We start from the raw sequence: 27,307 nt of genomic DNA, 5'->3' as shown, positions 1-27,307 counted from the left end.
CTCGCGCGTTGCCGGGCAACGCCGCCGGCTCCCGCCTCGCCGCGCGGCACCGGCCGCTTCCGGCCCCGCCTCCTCCCCCTTCCCCTCCGCGCGCGCGCCCGGAAGCCCCGCCCCCGGAAAAGGGCGCGCGGCCAGGTGTGCGGGGGCGGGACTTCCGGCGGTTGGCGCGCGCGCGGCGGGGTAGAGCGGCAGCGCGAGCCGGGGCTGCGGGCGGCCACGCAACTTCCGCCCGGGGGGGCTCCGCGCGCCGCCGCCGCCTGAGGGGCTGGGAGCTGCGGGCGGCCGGGGCCAGGGGCCGGACCGCGGCCTGCGGTAGCGGGGGGGCCGCCGCCGCCCAGCGCAGCCCAGCGCAGCCCGGGCCGGGCCCGGCTCAGCCGCGGAGCCCGCAGCCCCGAGCGGCTGCGCCCAGCTCCATGAATGGAAATCGGCAGCGCAGGTGAGCGCGGGGCGGCCTGGCGGGGCCCTGGGGGGGGGGCGGCGGGCGTCGGCCTGGCCCCGCGCCCCCGCCCGCCGCGCGTTTCCCGCCCCGGTGCCCGCCCCGGCGGCGCGGGAGGGCGGGAGCGGCGGGGCCGGGCCGAGCGAACCGGGCGGGGGGGGCCGCGGCAGCCCCTGCGGGGCGGCTCCGATACGCGGGGAGAGCCGGGCACCGCGTCCCGCTCCGCCGCCCGGCGCCGGGGATCGCAGAGAACGAATTTCATTTCGTATTTCATAACTCGCGTCTCGCGGGCAGCGGCCGCAGGCCGCCTTGCATAATCCGGTAGCGGCGGCGGCTTTGAGCCGAGCGGTGCCGCCGGAGCAGGCCGCTCCCGGGCGGGCTCGTTCCAGCGAGCGGGCAGAGCAGCGGGACGCGGGCCCGGGGGTCTCACGGCCGGCGACAGCCGCCCTCGGGAGGGTGCACGGCCGCCTCCCCGCGGTCTGCCCGGGTTTGCCCTCCGTCGCTGGGTTACGGGAGGCAGACGCTTAGTGTTTGTAAACCGTGTGTTTAAAACGAGTTTGGAGAGTCGGAGAAGGAACTGCTGCAGCGCTCCGAAAGGTTTTGTCTTCGAGTCGGACAGAGGAGTGGAAGGGAGAGTTCAGGTGTGGGCAGTGTTTAGTGGGCAGTTCGTGACGTAGCTGGGGGGCAAAGGGATTGTCAGAAACTGCTTCCAGATTGGATTTGGCCCTAAAAACTTGCTATCTCAGCTGTGTCTTTGCTTAACGAGGTATAGGATGGAGCTGAAACCATTTTAGGAAAATGCTGGATTTTAGGAATCTGGTGGACTTCAGGTGGTATGCTCATAATCTGGATGTGTTTAAAAAACTTTAGTTATAGCCTGGTGGAGTTCTAGTTGTCTCGTGATAAGGAACAGATTTGCCAGAGCAGCACATGAGCTTTCTAGTTTTTCTTTGGTAGGGGTTTACGTGTTGTTAGGCTGCAGGGTGCCAGGTTTCGGCACGGCGTGCCGTGAGGCCGTGCTCGGAATGGGCGCAGCTGCCAAGCACGTGCGCAGCCCGAGGGGTGTTTCTTTCCATGTTTGCTGTGTAACGAGGGAAAGGCGAAGTGCGATGTTAACAGTCCGTGTTTCAGGGAGCCTTCTCGCCAGCAGACACTGGTGTTGGTACACAAGGACACAAACCATCCTTGGCAGAGCAACTAAGGGTTAAAGTTCTGTCATAAGAGGGAGAAGGACGTTGAGGCGTGCTGCCTTTTCCGTGTGTGAAGGAGAACACGGGATAGAATTAGCAGAGTGGGGAAGCAAAGATCAGGTTGTGGTGGAAGCATGTCCCCGGGTGTTTCAGGTGAGGCGGTGCTGCAGGTGTCTTCCTATTTGTGGGGTAGGCTCAGCCTGTGAAATCCAGCAAGTATGCCTCTTCCAGCCCAAATAATTTGAATATGGTTTTAAGTAGAAGAAGGATGTGAAGCTGGCTGTTGAGGGTGCAGGATATGGTGAAATCAAGTAAACTGAGGGATAGTAATAAAATGCTTACTGTAAAAAGGTGAAGCAAGATAAAAGCAGCTCTCGATAAAAGATCAAACTCGATGTCATGCATCATGCTCCCACCAGGAGCGTGTAAAGTAAACTTCCAAAAGACGGGTGTATTGAAGCGGTGCTGCCGAGGAGCTGGGGATGCCCTGTGGTGGAGCCGAGTCGGATCGGAGTGCTCTATGTGTCTGCATTTACGTTTCACAAGTTGTTCCTTCGGAGTTCACAGCTTTTTGTGTGAAGTGTCAAATCGGGTTTTCCTGGCTCTAGTATGATATGTTTGTCGTTAAGCACTACAGACATCTTTAATCTTCTGTTTGCTTTTCTATGCAAACTTTGGGCAGATGAGATTCTGAGCATTTGCTTTTCTCTTTCTGCGTTAAGAGTAGTGATTTGGGAGGACCATTAAAAGTCCTATTTTTGTGACTGGGGTGGAGGAGGAAAGGGGAATGAATCATAAGTGCCGTCAAAAGTTACTCTGCTCTGGAACACGTGTGATGGGAGTCAGAGTGGAAGTTTTCCTCTCGAGTTGCAGTGGTAGCTGTTTGACTTGCAAGATGAACTTTACAAATTGCTTCATCCTCAGAGCTTTGTTTCCTTAGTGGTAAAGGTGTTGGGATGTTTCTTGAGCTGACTTCCAGCAGAAAGTTAAAGAAATGACAGGAATATGCAGCTCAAATGCCTTTCGACACATCTGTTACATGTTTAAACAATACGCTGACTGAACCGCGGGCTGCCTCCGTGTCCAGCTCCCGCCGATTGCTGCAGCGGAGCGCGGAGCGTCAGCCTGCGGTTGGGGTTTGCGATGCTCCTGGCTGGTCTGCAGGCCCGGCCCGCGGTCCCAGGGCTTGGGCTGAAGCAGCAAGCAGGGCGACTTGCCAAGCCATCACAGATATCCTGATAATTTTTCTCTCTCATTAGACTAGACTGTGTATCTGAACTGTTGTGCAAAGCATTGGCCTCGTAATTAAAGAAAAGGCTACAGCTGGCTACAAATTGGTTTTGTTCTTTAAATTCTTCAGTCGTCGTTTCGCATTTCTGTGTGCTCTAATGCATTTTTCTGAAAACAATGACATTTGTCATAAATCTATTGCTTTTAATTTTGTTCATGTGCAAAACTTGTTAGAATGTAATTTCTAGTATTATGTTTAAAGTACTTTTGTTTAGTAACTGTTAAAATGGTATTTCATTTTGCAAGGGGCTTTCTGGTAGCGTGGTTCTAAATTGAGTAATATGGCCGTGTGTGTCAGGTCTTACTGTTCCGCTCTTTGAGATTTTTCAGACAGTGCATTGGAAAAAGGGGAACCGCTTGCATCTTACATTTCAAACCTAAGCAGCAGTAGGTGGACAGCACGTTTCACTCTCCGTAACAGCAATTCAAAGGTAGTGAGTAAGGGGGAGGAATTACATATTTTTCAAAACAGTAAATATGAAACCAGGAAAATAAAAATGAGTGTGTGAAGAATTGCACTTTTTCTTAGAAAGTGAGTTTTTTAACGTAAATGCTAGTAAGGGTTTCTTTTGGTAGTAAAACATGGTCTGTCGACACACAACAAGAAAGAGTGTGCCGGTTTGCCATCCCGATTTTGGTCAGTGGAGACACCTTCAAGGGAGAAGCATCGCTGTGCTCGTGGGGGCTGTCGTGTTCCCTTCTCCCAGAGCAGTTAGGTAGTGACTTTACAATCTGCACAAAAGCTGCTTTTTTGAGCTTAGAGTTCTTTATGATTGTATTTTTTAATGGTTCAGAAGAGTGTATGATCTTGCAAATGCTTCCAAAGCCCTTCACTGAATGTTCTGTAACTTCGTTAGGACAGAACAAGTTAGCACGCTCGTGATTTGCTTGTGCAGTTGGCTGTTGCGGAGCATGGCATCAAAATGTTGGCTTTCGATGAGTTTTAACATAACTTATGATCTGAAACCTTAAAAAAACCCAACCAAACAAGAAAAAAGCCCCCACCAGCCTAAATGGAAAGTAGGAATGTTTAGAAAACGTGGATTGCATTACTCATAAATAATGTAATGCCACCCAGCGAGGCGGCTGCTGCAGAAATAAGGCAATTCATGATTTCTGGCAGAAGTAAGGAGCTCGATTATTGAAACCAACATTTAAATGTAATCTTACCTATCTATTTTTTTTAATCTAGAATTAACTTATTTTTTTAGTAGTGATAGAATTTTCTTTGAGCTCCGCAGGCTGGGCCTCTGAGTCCAAGCAGAGGCCGGAGGCCCTCTGAAAGGGAATCTTTTTTTCCCCTCCATCCTCTCCCACCTCCATGGAGAGGTTTCTCCCATGTGCAGGCTCCAGCCTGAGGACAGGATCTGTTAGACAAATCTGCCGTGTGTCACTGAGCCAGAGTTTAAATCATATTTTACCTGTTAAGTCCTCTGCCATGTGTTTAAGGCTGTTCAGTCACCCATTCAATTACAGATTTTAGAACAAAAATAGAACTAAGCAATCATCTGTTAATATTATTTTGGGTTTGTAAGGCTGAAGCTACAGTTGGAAAGAGGATAATTTTTTGCTAGAAGCTTGGTGCTGATGTCTCTATAAGGAAAGGAGCACGTAAGGAAATACGTGTTTTCTAGTAGCATCTTGCTAGAAATCAGTATTTTGCTTCATGCCATAAAACTGTCTCACATGCCAAAAGCTTCAGTCTTCTGTAAAATGGTTTGCTGAAAGTATTTGCGGGTTCCTGTGCCTGTGCACTTTCTGTTCAGGCTTTATTCCGATTAGGGCTTCGTTTGGTTGCTAGGTAGATTCAGGCCTGCGTTCTGGATGCACGCCAGATGTGTTCCACGCTGCTGGCTGTGTTGCCGTAGAAATTACAGTCAATTTTTGTTGTGTTTAATATTTATTGTAGCATCTATAAGAACAGGGTAGACAAGATTCCGATTCAGAGCTCACTTAAACCCTTAGAGGCACTTCCATGTTGGTCCAGAATGTGATCTGACTTTAACAGGAATTTTCAGATTGTGGAGCTGAATACTGACAACTGCCCGTTTCCACCGTTTTCAAATTCTGTTGGAGCAAATGCTTCTGTTGGCAGAGCTGCCACATAATCACACTTGAAATTAATTTCATTGTCCACATGTTTTTAATGTTACTCCCAACTTTGGGCTTTTGAAAAAGTAGCATTGGTATGAGCTCTTTCTTCAGAATGTATTTCATAAACCATACACTTCGTCCATTTTAGCAAAGTTTTTTTTAATGTTTTGAGATATTAGTTTCCTCATTAAGCCCTCTAAAAGTGATAATTCCTATTTTCATCTCTTTTTGGGTTTTGTTGACATGTTAGATTAAATACGAGGAAAGCTCTTCAAAAGATCTCCCGTCTCTCATCAGCAAGCTGCGTGGTTACGGGACATCGGTTGTGGGACGTGGTACCCAGCCTCGTGCGGCAGGCACGGACGGACAGCCAGACGGACGTGCACTAACATCCCGTGTATGCCCACGGGAAATGCCGGTGTAAATCCCTAAATCCCCTGGGAAATGCCACGGGGGTTCGAGGTCCCTGCTGCGAATCGTGGCAGTGTGGTGGGGAGCACAGCGTGGTCTTTGTGCCCTGGTGTACGCGCGCCCTGGGGCACTGCGGGTACACGGAGTAGGTGGAACTGCTGTGGTTCAGCATTAGGCTGTTTTGCAGGTATGCTGTGAGGGCTTTTGCTCCTGCTTCTTCACTGAGCATTCACTTGTGAGAAAAGAGTCTTTCAGCATTGCCGACGGATGTTTATGAATAACTACTTCAGCAAATGCTGTGAATGGTAATTTATAAGTTGATACACCTTCAGGTCCCAAAGAGACATTTTTTTTCTAGCTTGTGTTATTACTGATTTAAATGCTTAGTTAAATATTTTCTCTGCAGATTTTTCCTGTATCTTTTCTAATGAGTAACCATACATTCAGAAAGTTCAAGTTATTTAGTGGCTCATCTTGTATCTTCTTGCAACATACTCCCTGGCTGCCTAAGAGCCTTCCAAGAACCTGTCTGCAGCACCAGTTTCAGTTCCGCTCTGTGTATCCGTTGTTCTGTGCTGTAAATCGGTTGACTCAACGCTGGGGACTTTCCTTAACTGGTTTTATGAATTGAGTACTATTCTGCCAGGCCATACAGACTTGATCTATGTTTTTTTCATGGATTTTTAAGAGCATACTAGGTATATGTACATATTTGATGCTCTGATGGCAGAGTAATAGTATTTTCTTAAACACAAAGAAGTTTCTCCTCTGAAACTGCTCTTGTGGGCAACTGAACAGCGCAGGGCTTCTGCTCTGTGGCAGGCGCCGGGAGGCTGAGCGTTCCTCCGTCTCCCGCGGAGCCAGGCCACGCTGCAGCAGTGCTTTGCAAAGGTTTTTGAAACTTTAAGGGTTTTGGTTTTGCAATGGTTCAGTAACATGAAGGGATCGGTCTGCCAATCATAGTCATTCTGTGCTCTTTAGAATACTACTCCTTTAGTATTTTTGCTTGGTGTGTTTATTTCCATTAGTCTGACACAGGACTTAGGCATGAGGTTGAGTGAGTCATTGATACGCTACGGGAGCAGTAGCTGACCTTGGAGGGTGTCGTTGGTTATTTGTCTTTTATTGGGTTTTGAGTCACAGGTTTGAAGCCAGTGACACAGACTTTTGCTACGTGCTATCTGGCAATTTAGCGTATTTTGAAAGCAGGATATTCTGAGTGGGTGCTAGTGTATTTGGACGGTGGCAGCAGAATTGAGTTACAACATACGCATGTTTTTAAGTGAACTTGTCCAAGGGAATAGTGTGTAGACCTGCACTTCTTACTCATTTATTGCCACTTAATTCCTCTGTGCCAAAATCTGGGTTCTAACTTCTTCCAGGGTGAGCTGTTTCCTGAGGAGCCGTGTGTGGTACGGCTGAACAAGCGAGGCTGAAGAAAGCTTTTGTTGAACAACCGGTATTTTCTTGTTTTGTTCACCGCTGCTTTCCAAGGGCCAGAGGTTGGAGGCCTGCTTGCATACTTGGCTTTGGGTAGAGCATTTTTTTATGACCCAGGTTTTTGAAGTGCACCCTGCAACGTTTTAGTAACTGAGTATCATTCCTCTCTTTCAGGTTTTTGCCCCTGTGCAGTTGCTCGCTAGGATTCTGTTAATCTCAGCAAAGGGGTCGATAGCGGGGTAGCGTTCCGGTGAAGCAGGTTGTCTCTTCTTCAGCAGCTGAGCACTCGGTTCAAAAAAGTTCAGCTTCCAGGGGAGATGGTGACAAAGATTTTGGCCATACTGTATTTGTCTTCACACTGACTTTCTTGTGCGCTTACAAATTTTAGCAACTGTTTTTACATTTTGCATGATTTTAACAAATGGCGTGGGGGGAGGAGACAGGGCAGAGCAGACTATAGCATCCTTTTTAATGTTGACTTTATTTCATCAATTTTGTTAGCATTTCCTACAGACACGAGCTGAATATAAACTATGGCGTGTGTGTCTTTGTAACATTAAAATAAGCTCTTGAGTCATTCATGTCACTCAAATGTTTAGTAGTAACTTTTTGCATGTGCTTATATTCTGAAAATATATCTGGAGTAAATTGTAGAGCTGCTTGTGTGACAGTATTAAAATGAAGAAAAAGTTGAAGCAAACAGATGCTTGGAACAAGTTTGATATAAGCATAGCCTGTGAGGGTGTTTGAAATGATGCTGCTTGGTTTATGTTTTTGTTTTATCTTGTGGCTCGAAGCCAAGCCCACTCAGAATTTTTTGGTAGGTTTCTGGGTAGAGCCAGATAAATGTTCTGGTGAACATCAAAGCTAAGTTCCACTTATTCTCAGTACATGGTTTCCTGCAAGATAATGCGATTTTTTTTCCAGGAATGGTGGCGATTAATCAAAAGGCAAAGAAGACATTTTTACCAGTACTTGACATTTTAACTCTTCTATGAAAATGAGTGGGCTGGAATTGCTGTCTGCGTCACTGAGTAGGAGCAGAGGGGAGAACTTTTAACTAACCTAATCGAATGGTCTGTAAATCATGACATTTGTACGATGAGTAATTTTTTAAAACTCAGGCTACCAAGCATGTTTGGTTTGTTGTTGTTTCTTGACTGGAAAGAGATATTTTAAAGTGGAAATACCAGTAGAAATTCTTGGAAGTGGAGTGTGTTTACTACTGTGTTTGGTTTTGTAAGGCATGAATAACCCCGATCTTGAGCTGAAGATTCTCATCTAAATGATGCAGAGTACATTAAATAGATAACCAGAGGAGAATGTAACTTATATTACTAGATGGGCATTTTAACTGGCTTTCAAAATACCCATCTCTTACTGCAGATTTTGATGGTTTTTCTGAGCAGCTATGGGCATTCTTCTCTAATGTAGAAGTCATCAGGAGTTTTACAGTCCTGTGTCTTAATCTGAATCTTTCCTATTCTGGTCAATTGGCTTTATTGCTGCAGTTAGACAGGAGGTAACGGTTTTACTCTTCATCCATTTTCAGCCAGCACAGTTAAAGAATGACCTGTCTTCCAAGACTAAGCTAATAATGGCAATTAAATCAAGAGTTTATTGCAAACAACATACCTCAGTCCAGAACTGCTTCCGTATTTTTGTATTGTGCGGCAACTTTGTTATTGCTAGGGTGTTCGGAAAAGACTTGTAAAACTTTTATGTTTTAGTGGCGGACAGGCTTTCCACAATAGTGAAGTGTTATAAGGAAAAGCCCACTTTCTTGGTTTGTTAGGAAATCTGATTTTATTTATGGTAGTCGCAGAAGCTGAAACTCATCGCTAAGAAAACGGTCTAGATGTAGGTGGAGGCTCATGGAGGAGAAACAGGCAAGTGCTCCTTTGGAGCTTGACAGGGTAGCGTGCCATTTGGTGTGTGCTGTTCGATACAGCTGATTGTTCCCTGCTTCCAGTGTGCTGGCTCGGGTGCCTGCCCGGTGAGTTGGTTCAGGGAAGGCTGAAAAAGGGAGTACGCTAGTGAGTCTCAGTGGGAGACAAGTATGCGTACCTGCAAAGGCAAGGAGCTGTGTGTATTTAAAACTGCCAAAATGTAAGCAAGTAGTACCTTGGCGGCACAGCTTGCCTGTTGTGCGTGTCTTCTAATCTGTGATCTTTTTCTCTTTTTGCAGGACCCGTCGGGGCACAGCCCCTACTCATGGTGCCCAGACGTCCTGGCTATGGCACCATGGGCAAACCCATTAAACTGCTGGCCAACTGCTTCCAAGTTGAAATCCCAAAGATTGATGTCTACCTCTATGAGGTGGATATCAAACCAGATAAGTGTCCTCGGAGGGTGAACAGGTAAGAAGGTGAAATTTGTCTTGTAAATTATACTGATACTGAAATTTTTAAGGCAACTGAGGGACCTACTGAAGTAAATATAGTCTCTGTGTAGCTTGAAATCTGATCATTGTGCTGTGGAGACCGGAGTACAAGTTCTCAGAAACATCTGTGAGATGGGTACAGAGCCTTTTCCAGGTTCTCTCTGGTTATGACCAGATGCTGTGAAGCGGGCCAGCCATTAATGGTCACAGTTCTTTGCGAGCCGTTTGGCAGCAACCCCTATTCTTCAGGCCAGCAGAAATATGGTATAGCTGTAGGCAGTTACCTTTTTTGGTTGCAATACTGGCTGTTGAATCATTTGAGTTATCAGGAATCTGTTCCTGTGGGTGTTTTTATCCCCAGTTGACATCGAGATACATTGCAGCATTGGTTAATCTGAAAGGTTTGCCGGCTTAATTCACTCGAGTACTGTGATCAGAAGCTAGTGACTAAAAGCCATCGCTGTAGGCACAGGAGGAGACAGCCTTCAGCTGGAACACTTCTGTTAGGAGTAGTTGTATGAAAGCACTGCAAACAAACTAGTTTTCCCTGTGTTAATAGATAATTTCATACAATCAGCTTTGTATATTTGAAATGGTCAGACTTGGTTTGAGCTCCACCTGTGTCCCTTTTCTGTTGTTACAACATTTTGTGTAGGACATTGTATCTCATCTTATTTTCATGTCTGCTCTGTATTAGGGTCAGTTAAATCTCTTCCTAAGCTACTTTATGTCTAGATTGCTGGTTAAGTGGAGAGAATATTTTCATATTCTGTATCCCTGTTCATTTGGTGATCCAATAAACTCTACCTATTGAGTGCTGGATTCTTTAGCCTTAACGGATTGCTAGTACAGCTTTTTATATACGGCCTTCATGTATTTTGTCCTAAACCTCATGAATTTTGGGTGCCAGAGAAGCCTTCTCAGAAAGTGTGTTTAATTGAAAACCTAACGTTAGAGCTGTAATCATTCTTGCTTTTTAAAGGTTACAACATTTTGTATTTCCTGTATTTCTTCTCAGCATTGAATAATTTTTTTAGGAGGAGTTACTCGTTAGTCTCTTGTGAAATCTATTTCATCAGGTAAAGTTCAGGGTAGCTGAAAAGCATTTTTTTTTCTCTTTCATCTGCAACTCTGGCTTTTTGCATTTTAACAATAACATATTGCTAGGGCCTGATTCTGGCTGGTGATTTTTTTCTGCTGCTATTTGCATACTGCAGTTAAGAAGGCTATATAAATACTTATGTTAAGTATTAGCTAAAAGGAAACTAATAAATTGCTAAAATTGGGGTATAATAGTCCTGTGTGGATTAATATTTAATACAATCATACTCTCATAGGGATACAGGGAGAATATAACTGTTCTAAACTGACTTACCGTTTTGTACATCTGATTCTTTGCTAGTGTGATCTGGTTATGAAGATAATTTCACTTAAAATCTGCTGACTAAAACCACTTTTTTTGTCTGTTGTATGGAAATGCTGGATTAAAATAGACCGAGGGGGACAAAGCTGTAAGCACTCTGCTCGCTCCAGCAGTGGCAGTCTGTGATTCTCTGTGTAGTTAGCTGTTTCCACAGCAGTGGGGGAAAACTACCATTGTTTGAAAACAGGGAATTTCAAATATGTTGTTTTAAAATAGCAACTAAATTTTATTTAAAATCTAAAAGAAAAAAAAATCCCTTTCATGGTCCTGTTTGTAGGGTGATTTCAAGCCGGCTTGCAAAACCAGAGTTAAGATTTATCACAGCTTGTTTTAATTGGTTATGCCTTAGATAAATGCTGTGTCTTCTGACGTTTTCAGCTCATGTGGAGAGGCAAAAGCATTTGGTTTGAGTTTGTGAAGTAACTCTTTGTGAAATTATCAATATTTGTGCTTACCTAAATAGTAATTTTCTGAAGAGCATGTTTACAACTGAGACAACTTTTCATGCCTTTTGCAAGTCTCAGGTTGCGTATCTAACCATTGCTTTTGACTTTTGTGAGGTTGTGTGAGGGCTGGTTGTGCCGTCTATGGACTGGAGTTAAAGTGGGTTTTGAGGTTTCTCGTTAATCAATTTAGTTGTTGTAGTACAGATGTAGTTCAGATGCATGTGTAGCTTTGTCCAGAACCTCATCACCTTCCTATTCTACCAGGAAAGACACTGTCTTGCTTTTCCTTGTCTGCGTTACCAACTGATAGAAGCAGTCATCTGTTTTTTGTCAAGGTAAACTGAGGCGACTAGCTGAACACAGGCAGCAAACCTAACGAGTTGCTTTAATAGTCAGATATTTTCAAATGAAAGACTAAATTTGTTTTCAAATTTGACAGCAAATACAGTGTGTAAGAATCCCAATATAAACTGTAGTTTAAAAACTCAAGGCTGAGGGTAAATCTTGCATGCATGTTGGTTTTTTCAAAGTAAGGAACTGTGAAATTGGTTATTTAAAAATACTGTTACTTTACCGACTTTCATGTGGGTAAAAATGTGGCAGACATTAGTTAAAAACTGCAAGAGCTTGTATAAATGACCCCAATAAAAAAACAGAACATCTGCCGAATAAATGACTTTGGATAGTGTGCAGTGGATTACGCAGAGAAGAATGGCTTTCATTAAATTGAAATCAGTATACTGAAATACCCGCTTTGAAGAATTTTCCTTAGAAATAATTTTTCCCTTTTTTTGCATGCTGTGACAGTCATTTCTAAGAAGTTAGTCAGGATTTACATAGACTCAACTATTCTGAAATAGTTTCTGGCTAACATCCTGTCTATGTGCTTGTATTTGGAATAAATAGAGGGTTTAGTTCCTGAAAAGTTGCTGGGTTTTTTAAATTCACCTGCACCTTTATTAGCTTTCAGCTGTAGGGAGGCTTTAAAATCTCGAGCGTCTTCTGTTTCCTTTTCACTTTCCTTTGTAGTGGTGATCTTTCTGCTGTTTCCGCTGTGTGGAAAGCAGAAGGTAAATAAATGCTTTGCTTTGCCGCGTGCCGCGCGTGAGCTGCCCAGCAGAGCTGCACCTGAGAACTCTGCTAGGGGAGCTCTGTTTTACAGAGCCTCTTGCTTGCTCCCTTCTGCTCTTCCTCTTCATCACGAACCTTTATCCCTCTGCTTTTGTCACAGGGTACATGCCAATGAGCTGGCACTTAGGGAAATAGTTCCTTTTGCACACTTAGCCCCGCGTAGTGTTGTAAGGGAGCGGCGTACCAGTGCAGAGCAGGGCTTTCGGGTAAGATGGGCTTGTGCAGGAGCGGAATTGTGCTGAGTAGATATTTTCAAATTGCTTAAGTGTATTGATGTGCTTTTAGTCAGTGAAATAATTTGGGTTCTGAGAGTTTAGTAACATAAAGAACTGCGAAATGGAGAATTTCTCTTCCCTTTCCCCAAGTCCCAGCTGAGAGGTGAAAGTACTGCTGCTAATTTTGCTCAAAGAGGAAGTCAGTATTTATCATTTTCCGAAGGACTTTAGGTTGATGTTTCCTGGTCAGGCTGTAGTGTACTGGTAAGCTTCTGCTTTGCAAGAGTGCTACTTTGCACGTGCTTAAGAAAAGTGTTTGTAATTCCTGTAGAATAAGGGACTAAGGATAACAAAGATACTGTCGTTGGGCCACTGAAACGCAAAGAATCCCCAAAGAATTCAAATCCTGAAGGCATGTTTCAGTTAGCAGCGTTGCAAAAGTCTTTTCAGACCCAATATATCTACTACTTGTATCAAGACACCTTTTTTATATAAGGTGAAAATTTTATGGTCATTTTTTCAAGTGTAATCTCAGTGCTTGTGTCAGGTTACCATTTTCTTTATTGCTATCAACTCATAATAAAGTTAGGAGAATCTATAATTGTGTGCAAACTTGATCAGGCTTTTAATTCATTATCACAGAATCACGGAATGGTTTGGGTTGGAAGGGCCCTTATAGATCACCCAGTTCCAACCCCCTGCCGTGTGCAGGGACCCCTCCCACCGGACCAGGGTGCTCCAAGACCCATCCCAGCCCTGTCCCAGCTGGCCTTGAACACTGCCAGGGAGGAGCAGCCACAGCTGCTCTGGGCAGCGCGGGCCAGGGCATCGCCGCCCTCACGGTGAAGAATTTCTTCCTTATGTCTAATCTAAATCTGCCCTCTTTCAGTCTAAAGACATCACCCCTTGTCCTATCACTACATGCCCTGGTAAAAATTCTGTTGTAAAAACTCAGATTACTAAGGACTAAAAGCTAGGACGTTTTTGTTAGGGTGCCTCATTTTTATATACGAGGTGGGCAGAGTGCAAAACTCTTGTTAACTGAAAAGCAGATGAACGTTACTAGGTAGACCATTAACTTTCAGTTGTGAGTTCGTACTAGCTTGTGGGTTTCCTCTAAGGTAAGTGTGTCCTTGTTTTCTGTAATAAAGGTTATACAAAGGCCTCAGTTGTTTCTAGGACTTTCTGAAATTATTTCAGTAACAATATTTTCCAGTATTTGAGCATTTGCATTAATAATGATGCTATTGTTTAGTCTTTATTATTTGAGTTGAAGTACGTGAAGCACCTTTTTGGAATACGAGTGGGCGTTCTGTAATTCACTTGTGACACGTTTGTTGAAACTACTTCAGCAAAACACAGGGTGTGTGGGAGCCAGTTCCAGTCTGATACTTCTCTGAAAACATCTTCAATGTAAATATCAACTTTTCTAGGGAGGTGGTGGACTCAATGGTGCAGCATTTTAAAGTGACAATATTTGGGGACCGTAGACCGGTTTATGATGGGAAAAGAAGCCTCTATACAGCCAATCCGCTTCCTGTGGCTACTACTGGGGTAAGGTAACTGGGGGGGGAAAAAGATATTGTTAATAGCTTCTTAGGAAATAAAAAGAAACAAGCCCAACTTCTAATATTGCTGAGTTCAGAAAAGCTGAAAGTATCATACAGTTTCTGTATTGAAATGGAGTCCTGATATATTTTCTGCAAATTCCAGTGTGTGTAAATGTACACATAATAGATGCATTCAGAACATCCCCTAGAATTTAGCAGTATCTTTCTACAGAAAAATATATTAAATACTCAATTTTACGGACTGTAATACGTTATCTTACAATGAAGTACTATTTAAAAAATCAAACCACAATTTCTCTGGAATGAAGAGTTTTCTCATTCATGATGACAAAAAGTTACATGATCCTCTTCTGCTTGGTGAGGACCCACTTCTCTTTATTTTGTGCGTTTGATAATGTACTTTTGTCAAATCTGCCATGTCCTAAATATCTGTTTTTGAGTCTCTGGCCCAGTTGTGGGAAGGAATGAAAACTCAAGGCTACCAGACTTGAGATTAAACAGCTGCTGGTTTGTTTTGTTTTCTCCTCCCCCACCCAGGTGGATTTGGATGTGACCTTACCAGGAGAAGGTGGAAAAGATCGTCCCTTCAAAGTGTCAATAAAGTTTGTTTCTCGGGTGAGCTGGCACTTGCTGCATGAAGTGTTGACAGGAAGAACCTTGCCTGAGCCGCTGGAACTAGACAAGCCTATCAGCACTAACCCTGTTCATGCTGTCGATGTGGTGCTACGACACCTGCCCTCCATGAAGTAGGTTCATGTCTGCCTGCAGTCTCTCTTTACCTGAAGTATCCCTGCTGGGAGACCTTTACCCCTGTTTCTTCACAGGTGAAAAGGAAAAATGGTCCTTCCCGTGCAGCACAGCTGGTTAGCTGAGCTGGGGAGATGGAAGCTGATTAGGTAGCAGTGTGTATTTCTGTAGACATTTAAACTCCGGAGCAGGTGATGTGTGAGCAGCTGTTTCCTACCTGAGAGAGAACATTAGTTTCTCTACTTTGTTTCCACCATAGTTATTAGTTCTCTGTGTACATTGTACTCAAATGTTCCCTAGTAAAGCATGCAAAATGATATTTGAGGGTCAGTCCAGTTTTATACAACGCTGTTGTACAGAATCTGCTGTGGTGGAGATTATACTTAAACTGGAAGGTCGGAAAGGGTAAGTTAACTTAGTTCTTGGTTTGTTGTAAAAACTGAAAGTGGTTGTAAATGTCCTAGTAAATGTTTTGTCTAAATTTAAAAACACTGCAGTTGGAACAGAAGCATTCAGAATGTATTGTTTAAACTTGGTTCTAGGCACAGATTCCTGCTGCACAAAATTCCAAAAAAGAATAATGCTGTGTGTTATAATCTTTATTATAGGTTTTTTTTGTTTGGAAAGCAATAGCATAAACATGTGGTCATCTTTTTCACTAGGTATACCCCTGTGGGCCGCTCCTTTTTCTCAGCTCCAGAAGGCTATGATCACCCCTTGGGCGGCGGCAGGGAGGTCTGGTTTGGATTCCATCAGTCTGTTCGGCCTGCCATGTGGAAGATGATGCTCAATATTGATGGTAAGTTGGGATTCAGGGTTAAGAATAAAAATAATAACAAACACGCCTCTAAGAATAAAAATAACCTTGCCGTTTTGTCATTTTGCTTGAGTTTGTGGTACCATATTTCTGCGTGGTGATAATTTTGGTGCCACCTGTGCAGAGGGACTCTAGTAACCAGAAGCCATCTTCTACACTGATTCTTAGTTCATGTTGTAAATAATGAGAAGTTAAAGTAGTTTGGGGTATTTTGGTAGAATTTGTATTGGAATAAGAAAACTTTCAAACTTTTAATTGTTATACACAAGGGATTTTCACCTGAAAAATACTTGTGTGTCATTGGTCAGGTTGAGGATTTGGTAGATGTCTCTTGTAATATCCTTATCAAACACAGCGGTAACTGTGAAGTCAACCTGCTGCAGGAGTTGTAATGATAACAGTAGAGTGAGAGCGTAATAATGAAGGGTATGTGTGCATGCATTGGCTTCCTGTTCAGCTGGTTCAGACCAGACCTGTATGGCAAAGACCACCTAGATATCCTAGACTTTTTTCTGCATTTGACACCATGTCAGTGTTTGGGCAGAAATTTACCTGCCAGGCTAAAAAAAAAAATAAAAATAAAAAAAAAAAATCCTGTGTAGGAAGGAAAAGCCTAGCACAGCTTGTTTTCCTGTTTAATTTCTGTTTTGGAACATCCACAGTGCTACTGGCAGTTCGCTTGAGACGTGTCTCCGTGCAGCTGTCCGCAGTAGGTGGTGTTCAGTACTTCCAAGAAAGCTCTGTAAAATACGTCACAAACACTTTTGTGAATAGGGCTAATTGAGATGGGCTTTCTTATGCAAAATCAGATCTGCTTTGCACCACTTTATTAACTCCCAGATGAATGCATCTGAAATCAACTGGTGCGCGTGTCAGACTCCCTGGTTCTGAAAGCACTCTGAGTCTATTTAGTTGTTAAACCCCTATTGAAAAATGTCAGCGTTTGAGATGCAGGTGCTGCCTGGAGTTTTCTGTAATTCACATTCTGTTCTCACTGTCTGTTTGAAGTGCTTTATAAAACCAAGGTAAATAGCCTGTCTTGCACTAGGTTCGAACTCTAAGTCGGGTTGAGCTTAGCATCTGTCGTGGAGCATAATAAAATGTTGCAGATGATACTGAGCTTTCATGCTGAAAATTTGCAAGTCCATGCGTTCTCATTTACCTAAGTTGTGAATGATACTCATGTGACTTCAGGTGGGTTTGTTCTTGTAAAATTACCTTTCAAACAGCAGTTATGATGTAGCCGTTGTTTGAAAAATGAATGTAAAAATCTTACCCGATAAATAACCAGTACTAGTATCTGTATGCTAGGTACTAAGATAATTAATACGCTTGTCCTGCCTGAATTGTAGTTTACATCCATTTATGATGTACTGCGCTGTTACTTTCTATGAAGCAAGTTTTTCTTATCAGCATTAGAAAGAGTAGTAGCAACTCTTGCAGTAGAAATTTTTCAGTCCTTTCTGTGAATGAGAAACTTCAGAACTTTGTAAGCTACGACTTAGAGGGCAATTGCTTTATGTTGTGGTCTGAGGCTGCGAAGGTTACGTGCAAATTCCAGCGCTTGATTTGTTAAACTTGTACGAGGTTCTCCGCAAAATCTGTTTCTCTGTGTCGCTTGTGCTACTGTGGGAGACAGACGACGCGCTGCCAGTCGCTGGGGCTGTGAGCTCTTGGTGTGCATTCAGTAGCCGGCACCCAGAGGTGTTGGCCGGAGTGCGTCCTGTGAAGTTGGCCGCCTGCTAAAGTGACGCATGACTGAAGAATGTTGCGTTGTGTTAGCACAGAGATGTGGTGGGTTCGGTACACGAGATCTGCGTGTCAAGTATTTTTCTGTTGTTGCCATTTAGAGTTTTAAATGTATGGAGTAGTTTGCTTGTGTTTGAGCTATATCTAGTACCACCTCACCTTTCTTACTAAAAGGTGGTCTTTCAATTGCTTATGACTTTGTCAAGCAGATTGTTTGTGGTCTTGCTTCCATGGCGTGAGTCAACTGTCCTGTTTGAAACCAGTATATTGTCACTTAGCGTGATTGTGCCATTGGTATGCAGGGAGGGTAAGAGAGTTCAGTACATCAAGGGTTGCACTTGCCGCTACAGTGTACGTAATTTGTGTGTAGTCAAAACAGGGCTCGTGTTTCTACCAAATATTGTTTCAGTAATTGAGCAGATCGTATCATTGACAAAATTATATTGCGTATTGAATAATCTTAGCTTTGCATGTTAAAAAGTCTTCAGTAGAGAGATCTTAATACAGTCTCTGTGTGCAGCTCCATACAGAGTTGAAAGAGAATGTCTCCCTGGGATATTACAGCTCTCTAGAAATAAATAGTATCTGGAGAAAAACCATTTCAAAACCCTGAAATGCAAAGTGGTTGCAGGATGACTGTGCAGGAGACTGATGTGTCACTGTGGGCCCTATGCTGGCTTTTATACACTTAGTTGTTGCAACGCTTGCTAATCTGTTTTTCAAAATATGTGCTGCACAACGTTTGCTTGAGGCTTACGTAGAGTTTTAAAAAATTCATTTATATGCTGCTTCACAACATTCTGACTTGAGTTTTTTTTACATATTTTGCTCTTTTTAGTTTCTGCCACTGCCTTCTACAAAGCACAACCTGTAATTCAGTTTATGTGTGAAGTTCTTGACATTCATAATATTGATGAACAACCAAGACCTCTGACTGATTCTCATCGGGTAAAATTCACCAAAGAGATAAAGGGTGAGTAGAAGAGTATCTGTTCTGTCCTGGGTCACACAATCAAGCTAATTCTAAGGGACTTGTTTTAACTGGAAGCCTGCTGCTTAGCGTGCATCAGGAGGGCCCTGAAGCCGTCAAGAGAATTGCAGTATGCCCTGTTTGTAGTTCTAGTCCTGACTGAAACAGTGCAGCTCTGCAGACATGAAAGGTGAAAAGTGAGATATGTTCCCAGTGGCTTTAAGAGGGAGAAGGAAGGTATGTTGTTCACTGTCTGGATCGAGGTGAGTGACTGTTGCCTTGCTGGGTGGCTAGTCATAAGCAAGGGTCACCGAGCCCGTAGTGGTATTGAGCTGTAGGTCTCCCGCTGTTTAAATGCCGAGGCAGAGTGAAAATTGATTTCAAAGCTAACATCATTGATTCTTTGAAAGTATGCCGTTGCAGTGACTTCTAATAACTGATTCCCTTATGGAAAAACAAGTACCACTTGCTAACGTGCAGCTGGAGGCCAAATTCCATTCCAAAGGAATTGCCTAAGCTGCTGGTTTGAGTAGTTTCGCTCCATAGATGCTACTTTGCTTTGCATTTTCCCATACCGATTCATTCCAGTGTAATTTGCAGAGGCAAAAGCCTTGAAAGAGCTCAGCTCTTCAAAGCTCTGCTCTTCAACACTTGTGTTACTTGATGCAAGATTAGACTCTGAAATACTGGGCAGCAAAAAAGTAAATTTGAACTGTAGACAGAAATTGATGTGTTCATAGAATAGTCATTAGTGAAAAACAGCTTAAAGGAATTATTTTGTAGTAGTCCTAACATACCTCCATTTTACATCCACCTGTCTGTCTTCATTCTGGAAGATGGGTAACTGGAGAATAAGAAGCTGTCTCTCCTTGATCTTGGATGCCTCAGACACTGCTACCGTAGTCAGAGAATAATGAAAGGTTACCTTTGCTGTCAATATTTGTTTTCACTACTGTAGTATCTGGGAACTGCAGCCAAGATGTGATCACCTATAGTGAAACAAACCCTGCATTGAAAGAGTTGGTGCTCTGTGAGCAGCTCTGTGGGAGCGTAGCGCCTGCTGGAGTGTCACAGCAGATTAAGGACAAAGCAGTGAATGGGTTCCAGATACCTCTGTACTCACAGCCCTTTTCTGCCTGGCCTCAGTGCTTCGTGGTTTCTTTTTTGTATTTCTCTTAATGTTATATCAGGGCAGTGGTAGTTTGATTTTGCTTATGCCATCCTCTAAGTAGTACTGATGTTAATGTTGCAGTTAGTGTTGTCAGCAGTGGATGAAGTTCAGGTGATACTTCTTCGGGATGTCTGTGTCCTTAGGTTACTGAACGTGATACCTGCTGTCTGGTGCTTCGGGACCTGATTTGATGTGGGGTATTTAGTCTGGTCTGCGACGCACATAAGCCTCAGCAGGACAAGTCACCCAGCTGCTTTCTCAAAAGCCTTTACTAGTAGACTGTAGGTTGAATCTTTTGGGTAAGAAGGCTTTGTTTTCAGCTGCCTTCCCTTCCGTGGGGCTGGGGAAGAGCGCAACAGCATGTTGATGCTATGCAGCACTTGTGTGGTAGGCTCAGTACTTCCAACAGATGTTAGTCTGCTCTTTGTGTGCAATACAGGCAGTGCATGCACAGGTCATAGAAATGGCCTCTGAAAGCCTCCAGAAGCTGCCGTTTCTGCTGTCATTGTAGACAGTATCAAGTCTGGTGAGCCTCTGGTGTGTTGGCTGGGTGCTTTTAGATGAGATCTGCAGCTGCTCAAAATCTGAAGTTAAACTTGGTCAGTGAATTTAAGGAAAATTACAGGCTGAATGTGGACACAAAGCTAGAGGGAAGAATGAGCAGTAAGGTTTTGCCATTTTGATAATGTTGGAACTGCTTGTTTTAAGAGGTATACAGCATTGAGAATGAGAACAGAAGAATATGGTGAAAACAGCCGTTTGTCTGAGGTTAGTCGTGTGCCTGTTAAGTGAAACTGCTACAAGAAATTAAGATGACCTTGAACATGAAATATTACACATTATGATTTGGTTTTGAGGATAATACCTGATTAGTCAGAAATCAAATTATAATGAAAGCAAAATGTTTAGAGGATGATAATTTCTTATGTTGTACTCTTTGACGCTGACTATCAAAGCTGTTGGATTAGAACATGTTCTGTTGTAAGAAACCTTGTGTCTCCTGTGCAAATTTTTGTGTAGTTGTGACATCAGGGTTTTTGGTACTTTTGCGCAGGTCTAAAGGTAGAAGTGACTCACTGTGGAACGATGAGAAGGAAATACCGTGTTTGTAACGTAACGAGAAGGCCTGCGAGTCATCAAACGTAAGATGCTTTTAGTCAGAGCATAAAATGTGTGCTAGCTTAACACTGAATGTGTGACAGTGCCTAATATTTTATTAGTTTTGGGATGTTGATACTTGCCAACTAAGATTTTGTATTATATTAAAATGTATTTATTAAAATGTATTTTCAGCTTTCCTTTGCAGTTAGAAAACGGCCAGACTGTGGAGAGAACAGTAGCACAGTATTTCCGAGAGAAATACAACCTCCAGCTGAAATACCCTCATCTTCCTTGCCTACAAGTGGGACAAGAACAGAAACACACCTACCTGCCTTTAGAAGTAATGAGCCTGTTCTGATAAATCAGCTTGTTGTTGGTAGGCTGTGTCATTCTGCAGAACGCTAAGTAGCAGCGCACTTTGCAGTACAAGCATGTTTATGTATTTACGTGTTCACTACTCCTTTATTTCAGTAAAGACTGTCTACATTTTTATAAAGTACTTTTTAGAACTATGAGAAAGAAGGATGCAGTTGCTGGAACACTCTGGGGCTGTGTTTTGTAGTGATAGCACAGTTTTGTGAACGTATGGTATGTCAGGACCTGTTTCTAGGCGCTCCTATTGCGTGTTGATGCTGCTGATTTTCCTTTAAGGTATGTAACATTGTAGCTGGCCAGCGGTGCATCAAGAAGCTGACGGACAATCAGACATCAACTATGATAAAGGCCACAGCGAGATCTGCTCCGGATAGACAGGAGGAAATCAGCAGATTGGTTAGTTCTTTAATTCCAGTTCGGTGAGATACCAGTCACTAAATGACACTGCACTAGATGGGATTAATGCAAAAACTTCTCATACAACCAACCTAGTCTTTTCATTCCTTCCTTCTAGCCCTTTAACTTAATAGATTTTAACTCTTTTTTAAATAAGATTTATTTAAAACAGCTTGCAATAATAGCACAAGTCCAGCAGTATGGACTCCTGTGCTACAGTCTTTACAATGACTTCCCAGCAGGTGTTGGAACTGCCTAGGACGGGTAGTTCAGTGGTTTGCTGGGTTGGGCCCTAGCGTTTTTAAACAAATTTGTGAAATGGACTTGGGCTTTAGTACCCGAACTTATAAAAGTAAGATTTTGTTCTAGGTGCTTTACTTTTCCATGATTCCTGTTGATATTTGAATACCATACTTTTTTTGTTATTATAGGTGCTTGTATTTGTAGCAGCGCTAAATACTTTTAAAATCATGAGCTAGACTCTGAGGACTTGGTCTTGAGAATTTCCCATTTTTTTTCTGTTACAAGTTTGAAGATGGTAGCATCACTCTAACACTACTTAATTGTAATAGGCACTGAAGAAAAACTGGAGCAACCTGATTCATCCAGAATTGTACAAGGAATCTGTAACAGGGTAGAAGAATGATTCTAGGTCTCCTGAACCTCAGTCTTGTACTGGAGGTGTTTGACTGCTTTCCTTAGTACGCACTAAATGTTTTCACCTGATAACTCCAATATCTCTCTGTGGTGTTGAATCCAGACACTCCAAACATCGGTGTTTTTTCTGACCCTTAATATTACAAAACATTAATATTTTTAGCTGAGTACTCTTATAAGCAGATAGCTCTAATCTGAAATGGGTTGGGTTTTGAGCTGAGAAGTTAGCCAAGATTTTTCCATTAAAGTAAGCCCGTTCTGGAAAATACAGAAGACATTATTGTGCAGTAATGAAATGGATTAATTTGTTTAGTCTTGGGTTTGCTTGTCTCTAAAGGAGAATGCTTTTTGACCCATCCTGTGAGTAAACGAAATGCTTTTGAATGAGCATACTACAAATGAGCACTTGAGTAACTAAGGAACAAAAAAAAGTGATCCAACATATCTCATGGTATTCATTGTTTTCACGGGGGATAGGTTGATATTGTTGAGCATTTTTCAATGACAAAAGGAATTGTTGTGGCACACTTCTGCAGCATTCCTGTCAGTTGTTTGTTTTATGAATTATAATTAGATACTTCTGTAATATGGAAAAACTCTCCTTCTAGGTGAGAAGTGCAAATTACGATGCAGATCCATTTGTTCAAGAGTTCCAGTTCAAAGTCCGGGATGAGATGGCCCATGTGACGGGGCGCGTGCTCCCAGCTCCGATGTTGCAGTATGGAGGACGGGTGAGGTTTTTGCTGTTTCTTTTGTTTCTATTTTGAAGAGTGATTTCCCACACACATTGACTATTGTAGTCGGTTCAGTTGCATTGTGCAATACAGGAATCAGTTTGAATGGTAGACTTGTTTTTGTTATGCTGAAACTGAAAATAGCATAGGCGTTCTCTTTTTCTGTCACTTGAATATCTGTTGCTTTTGTTTCCGCAGAACCGAACAGTGGCAACCCCGAGCCATGGAGTGTGGGACATGCGAGGGAAGCAGTTTCACACTGGTGTGGAGATCAAAATGTGGGCTATAGCTTGCTTTGCAACACAGAGACAATGCAGAGAAGAAATACTGAAGTAAGGCATGTCAGCGTTCAGGCTTTGGACTGTTCCCTTAAGGAAGCCATCTTAGTGGAAACATGAACATAGGACTTATAATGAGTGTTTTGCCTGGTTTTAATCATCTGAGATGTTAGGGAGGGAATCCAAGCTGGTTTGCTTCCTTGCTGGAAGCTACAGCCAAAACACTCTACCTAGGTACACCATGAGGTGTTGGTGATATTGCTGCTTTGTATCTGGTTACTTCTGGCATCTTCAATGAAGTACTAAAGGTGTCTAAACTTTTTTTTTTTTACCTTTCTGGCCTATGATGGTTCAAAACTCTATGGCCTCCACATAATGAATGCTTTTAAAATGCTGTTTTAAAATCTATTTGGAATTGTCTTCCTTTGAGTAATACAGTTCTTCTGTCCCCTTCTGCTTTGGCTACTGTGTGCTATTGCTGCTGCGAAAATTCCAATAACTTCTCATCCTTAGGGGTTTCACAGACCAGCTGCGCAAGATCTCCAAAGATGCAGGGATGCCAATCCAAGGCCAGCCCTGTTTCTGTAAATACGCCCAGGGTGCAGACAGCGTGGAGCCCATGTTTCGACACCTCAAGAACACCTATTCAGGGCTTCAGCTCATCATTGTCATCCTGCCAGGGAAAACCCCGGTGTATGGTAAGGGAATACCTCTGTCTTCACCTGTTTGGTCAAATATCGTTCTAAGAAATTTGCTGCCCAGCATATGCTAGAAAATTCTTAAGGACTATTCTTGAGGCATTAGAAACCAATGTTTTGCCTGAAGTTAAAACGAGTTGGAAGCATGCAGTTGAGTTGGAAGTTATTTTGCAGAGTGTATGCATTAAAATTATTGTGACTTAAGCTAAGATCAAAATATAGTAATAGCTTCAAATGTTGTGTCCTAATATTTGCTTCTCAGCGGAGGTGAAGCGTGTGGGAGATACGCTGTTGGGAATGGCCACGCAGTGTGTTCAAGTCAAGAACGTCATTAAAACATCTCCGCAGACCCTATCAAATCTGTGCCTGAAGATTAATGTTAAACTAGGAGGAATCAACAACATCCTTGTACCTCATCAACGGTAAGACTCTTTGTGGAGAATTATTTGGGTTTTGCTTTTGCAGCTGTGGTTAAGTTTGATATTTAGCACACAAAATTTAAATACGGCCAAGTTTTAGGTTGAAATATTCTTCTGGTAGTAGTACTTGATATTTGAGGTAGAATTAAATTTCTTCTAGCATAGGCTCTGAGAGGTAGTTGGCTTGTGAGTTAGGTCTTACGCCAAGGTGCTTTCCAAATGTTTTATCACCACCAAAAATTTGAAGAGAAACTGCAGATCTAGAGATGTTGAAATATTAATATAATCGGAAGTTTTCTGCAGGTGTTGGAGCACTCAACACATCACAGAAGAATGTAACTCTGGGTTAACCTATCAATGTACTGTTAGAAAGGGAGAAGAATATTGGAGGCATCTTCTCTCACTTTTATAGGCTGGGTAATTCAGCTCACACTTGTTCTTTGCGTGGCTGTTCTGTGCTCTGTTTGTATGTGCGTTCCACGTGCTTTGATGCCTTCAGTGAGAAGGGTTGAGAAGTCCAACCCGCTTGTGCTGCCATCTTTCTCACATGGATTATTCTAGAGAAGCACAAGTCTTTCGGTTCTGAAGACTAGAAATTCAGGTTGACTCTGACCTTTACTAGGGCATATCTGTTCTTTGAGTGGAAATATGCATGATGCAAGGTAGCAAGCCAGAAAAACTTTTGGAGTGCAAGTCTTAAGAATTCTTTCCTGAGAGCCTGGAATCAAAGTTTAAATGTGAAACAGTGGTGCGTGGAAGGGTATTTTGAAGGCAATGGGAGATCATCCTGCTGCTTAAATCTTGTAAACCAGAATAATGTGTGTGCTACTGCACCCAGCTATTTGTTGCACAGCTGGGGCAGTACCGAAGTGGCGCTTAGCTGACCTCCAAGCACTACGGTAATCAACCTGTAGAATGATAGTTTCTGTAAGAAGCTGTCTGTCCTGTTCAGGTGCAGCTCTGTGGCTTTTCTCCACTAGAATCAAGCCACAGTTAAATGGCAGCGTATTTTGGAATGACTGCTATGGTGGTTTCAAGTTCGCATCTTGTGCACAGAGATTTCATTGTTTAGGGCTGGCCAGACTACCTGATAAGAAGGCTTCTCTGTGCAGCTTAGCTGAAATAGAAACAAGACCTCGTACTGAGCAACAACCTTGCGCCAACTGTTCATCTACAAGTGTGACTTAGCACTTTTTTCTTTTTGAAGACCTTCTGTGTTCCAGCAGCCAGTCATCTTTTTGGGAGCCGATGTCACTCACCCTCCTGCTGGAGACGGGAAGAAGCCTTCCATAGCTGCTGTAAGTTTTATTAAATTAGCAGTGTTTTTTCACCTTGGGTAAATGTTAGAATAGTAAATGCAACTCATGGGCTATGTCTGTGTTGGATATCTTTCAGGGTTTATGCCAGTTCTCTGTGCACATTTCCAATGTAATTAAAAATCATGTCTTTAAAATAAAAACACTACTTGAATCTTCAGACTGCTTGAATGTTTGCTTAGCTTTTTAATTTTTAAATCAAGGTAAAATGGTAGTCACATTTCTGCAAAAATATTCTAAAGGAAATAATGCAGTGATAGTTAATAGTTAATAACATTTTTGTATTTTTAAAGGAGAAAAATGTAATTAAAGGCCTGGTTTGGCGGGAATGTTTTTGATACTTCTTACCTTTTGTGTTGGTACAGTCCAGGAGATCAAGGTGGTGGTTGGATACTTGATCTGCCCCTTGCTATTTTGTCCCCTTGGTATTTTACTTAGCATTGGTTGCAGTTACAGAAACTGTATCCTTGTTTAAATTAACTAAGGCAAACTCTGAAGTGTGTCTCTGTGTAAAAGGTGAGAAAACTTCAAAGAAATAAAAGTCTGTATTGTAAGAATATGCGTTAGGGTGCTGTCAGGAAGACTCCAATTCTGCAGATGCATTTCAGGGTGCTGGGAGGGCATGTTTTATACCTCCCTTCAAAAGGTGTTAAACCTGGACCTGCTACAAGTTCCAGTTAAAAATGTTACTGTGGCTGTTGTTTTAACATAAGCATCTTTTACTTGAAAATTGCTTTTCTTGGCTTTTTTTTGCTATTTTAGGGGGTTTTTTTGCTGTAGATTTGATCTTGAAGCCTTCACTCACGTTGTTTTCCCCTGAAGGTTGTAGGTAGTATGGATGCTCATCCAAGCCGGTACTGTGCCACGGTCAGAGTTCAGCGACCCCGGCAGGAAATCATCCAAGATCTGGCCTCCATGGTGAGAGAGCTTCTCATCCAGTTCTACAAGTCAACACGGTTCAAGCCCACGCGTATCATCTTCTATAGGGACGGGGTCTCTGAAGGACAGTTTCGGCAGGTTGGTTCATTTGTGGGTTTCCTGAAGGACTGTGTTACTACATGGTAACTCCAGTTCTTGTATTTGAATAGCTGTACTGTTGGAGTTGCTTACAAGTACAGTGAGATACCACAAAATAGTTGAGACTTTCAAGGAGAGAATTTCTCAAGCATGTTGGGTAAGAGAAGTTGCAACTCCTCTCCTGTCTGGGAAGGAAAGGTCTTAGAACTTGGGAAACAATATATGTCTCAGTACTTCCTAAAATTACTAATTGTGTGGCAAAGTTGCACTTAGTGTTAACTACAAGCCATTTATTAGGTGTTGTATGTAGAATACAATGGAAGGAGAACTTAAACTATTCTGTTCTTGTGTTTGTAGGTTTTGTATTATGAACTGCTAGCCATTAGAGAAGCCTGCATCAGTCTGGAGAAAGATTACCAGCCTGGAATAACCTATATTGTGGTGCAGAAGCGACATCATACACGACTGTTCTGTGCTGACAGAACAGAAAGGGTAATCATTGCCCTCTCATAGCCTTATGTGAAAAGCTTGATGTCAAACTCTTATGTTGCTGCAGAAAATACTCGCATGGGCTTCTCCGTCAGTCTGATTGTCTTTGTGTTGAGCAAAGATGTTGAATTGATAAGCACAACGTGTGGTCCCAGATTGAAAAATCATTGACCTTAATATTTAAAAAAATAAAAATAAAAAATCCCCATCAGGGTTTGTGATGTTGCACATCAGGGTCTGGAGAACAAGTCTTATGAGGAGCAACTGAGGGAGCTGGGGCTGTCTAGTCTGGAGAAGAGGAGGCTGAGGGGGGGACCTTATTGTTCTCTACAGCTACCTGCAA

The 27,307-nt window shown here is 42.9% G+C and overlaps 1 protein-coding gene across 1 annotated transcript in view; it reads left to right on the top strand.

Moving 5' to 3' along the window:
* Positions 1-338: 338 nt before the first annotated feature.
* The window catches only part of AGO3 (argonaute RISC catalytic component 3), a 41,534-nt gene continuing 14,565 nt past the window's right edge, over positions 339-27,307 (top strand). The window contains exons 1-16 of the mRNA XM_075438243.1: positions 339-436; positions 9,050-9,221; positions 13,893-14,013; positions 14,568-14,776; positions 15,440-15,576; positions 18,182-18,316; positions 20,539-20,626; positions 20,778-20,925; positions 21,237-21,356; positions 22,622-22,744; positions 22,946-23,079; positions 23,539-23,723; positions 23,986-24,145; positions 25,350-25,440; positions 26,281-26,475; positions 26,833-26,967. Of these exons, the coding sequence (XP_075294358.1) occupies positions 418-436; positions 9,050-9,221; positions 13,893-14,013; positions 14,568-14,776; positions 15,440-15,576; positions 18,182-18,316; positions 20,539-20,626; positions 20,778-20,925; positions 21,237-21,356; positions 22,622-22,744; positions 22,946-23,079; positions 23,539-23,723; positions 23,986-24,145; positions 25,350-25,440; positions 26,281-26,475; positions 26,833-26,967 (2,172 nt within the window). The 5' untranslated portion in view covers positions 339-417. The remainder of the gene's footprint in view (positions 437-9,049; positions 9,222-13,892; positions 14,014-14,567; positions 14,777-15,439; positions 15,577-18,181; positions 18,317-20,538; positions 20,627-20,777; positions 20,926-21,236; positions 21,357-22,621; positions 22,745-22,945; positions 23,080-23,538; positions 23,724-23,985; positions 24,146-25,349; positions 25,441-26,280; positions 26,476-26,832; positions 26,968-27,307) is intronic.

This window comes from Opisthocomus hoazin, chromosome 17 (assembly GCF_030867145.1).
Source record: "Opisthocomus hoazin isolate bOpiHoa1 chromosome 17, bOpiHoa1.hap1, whole genome shotgun sequence".
Lineage (NCBI taxonomy): Eukaryota > Metazoa > Chordata > Aves > Opisthocomiformes > Opisthocomidae > Opisthocomus > Opisthocomus hoazin.
This window is presented reverse-complemented; position numbering and strand designations above follow the sequence as displayed.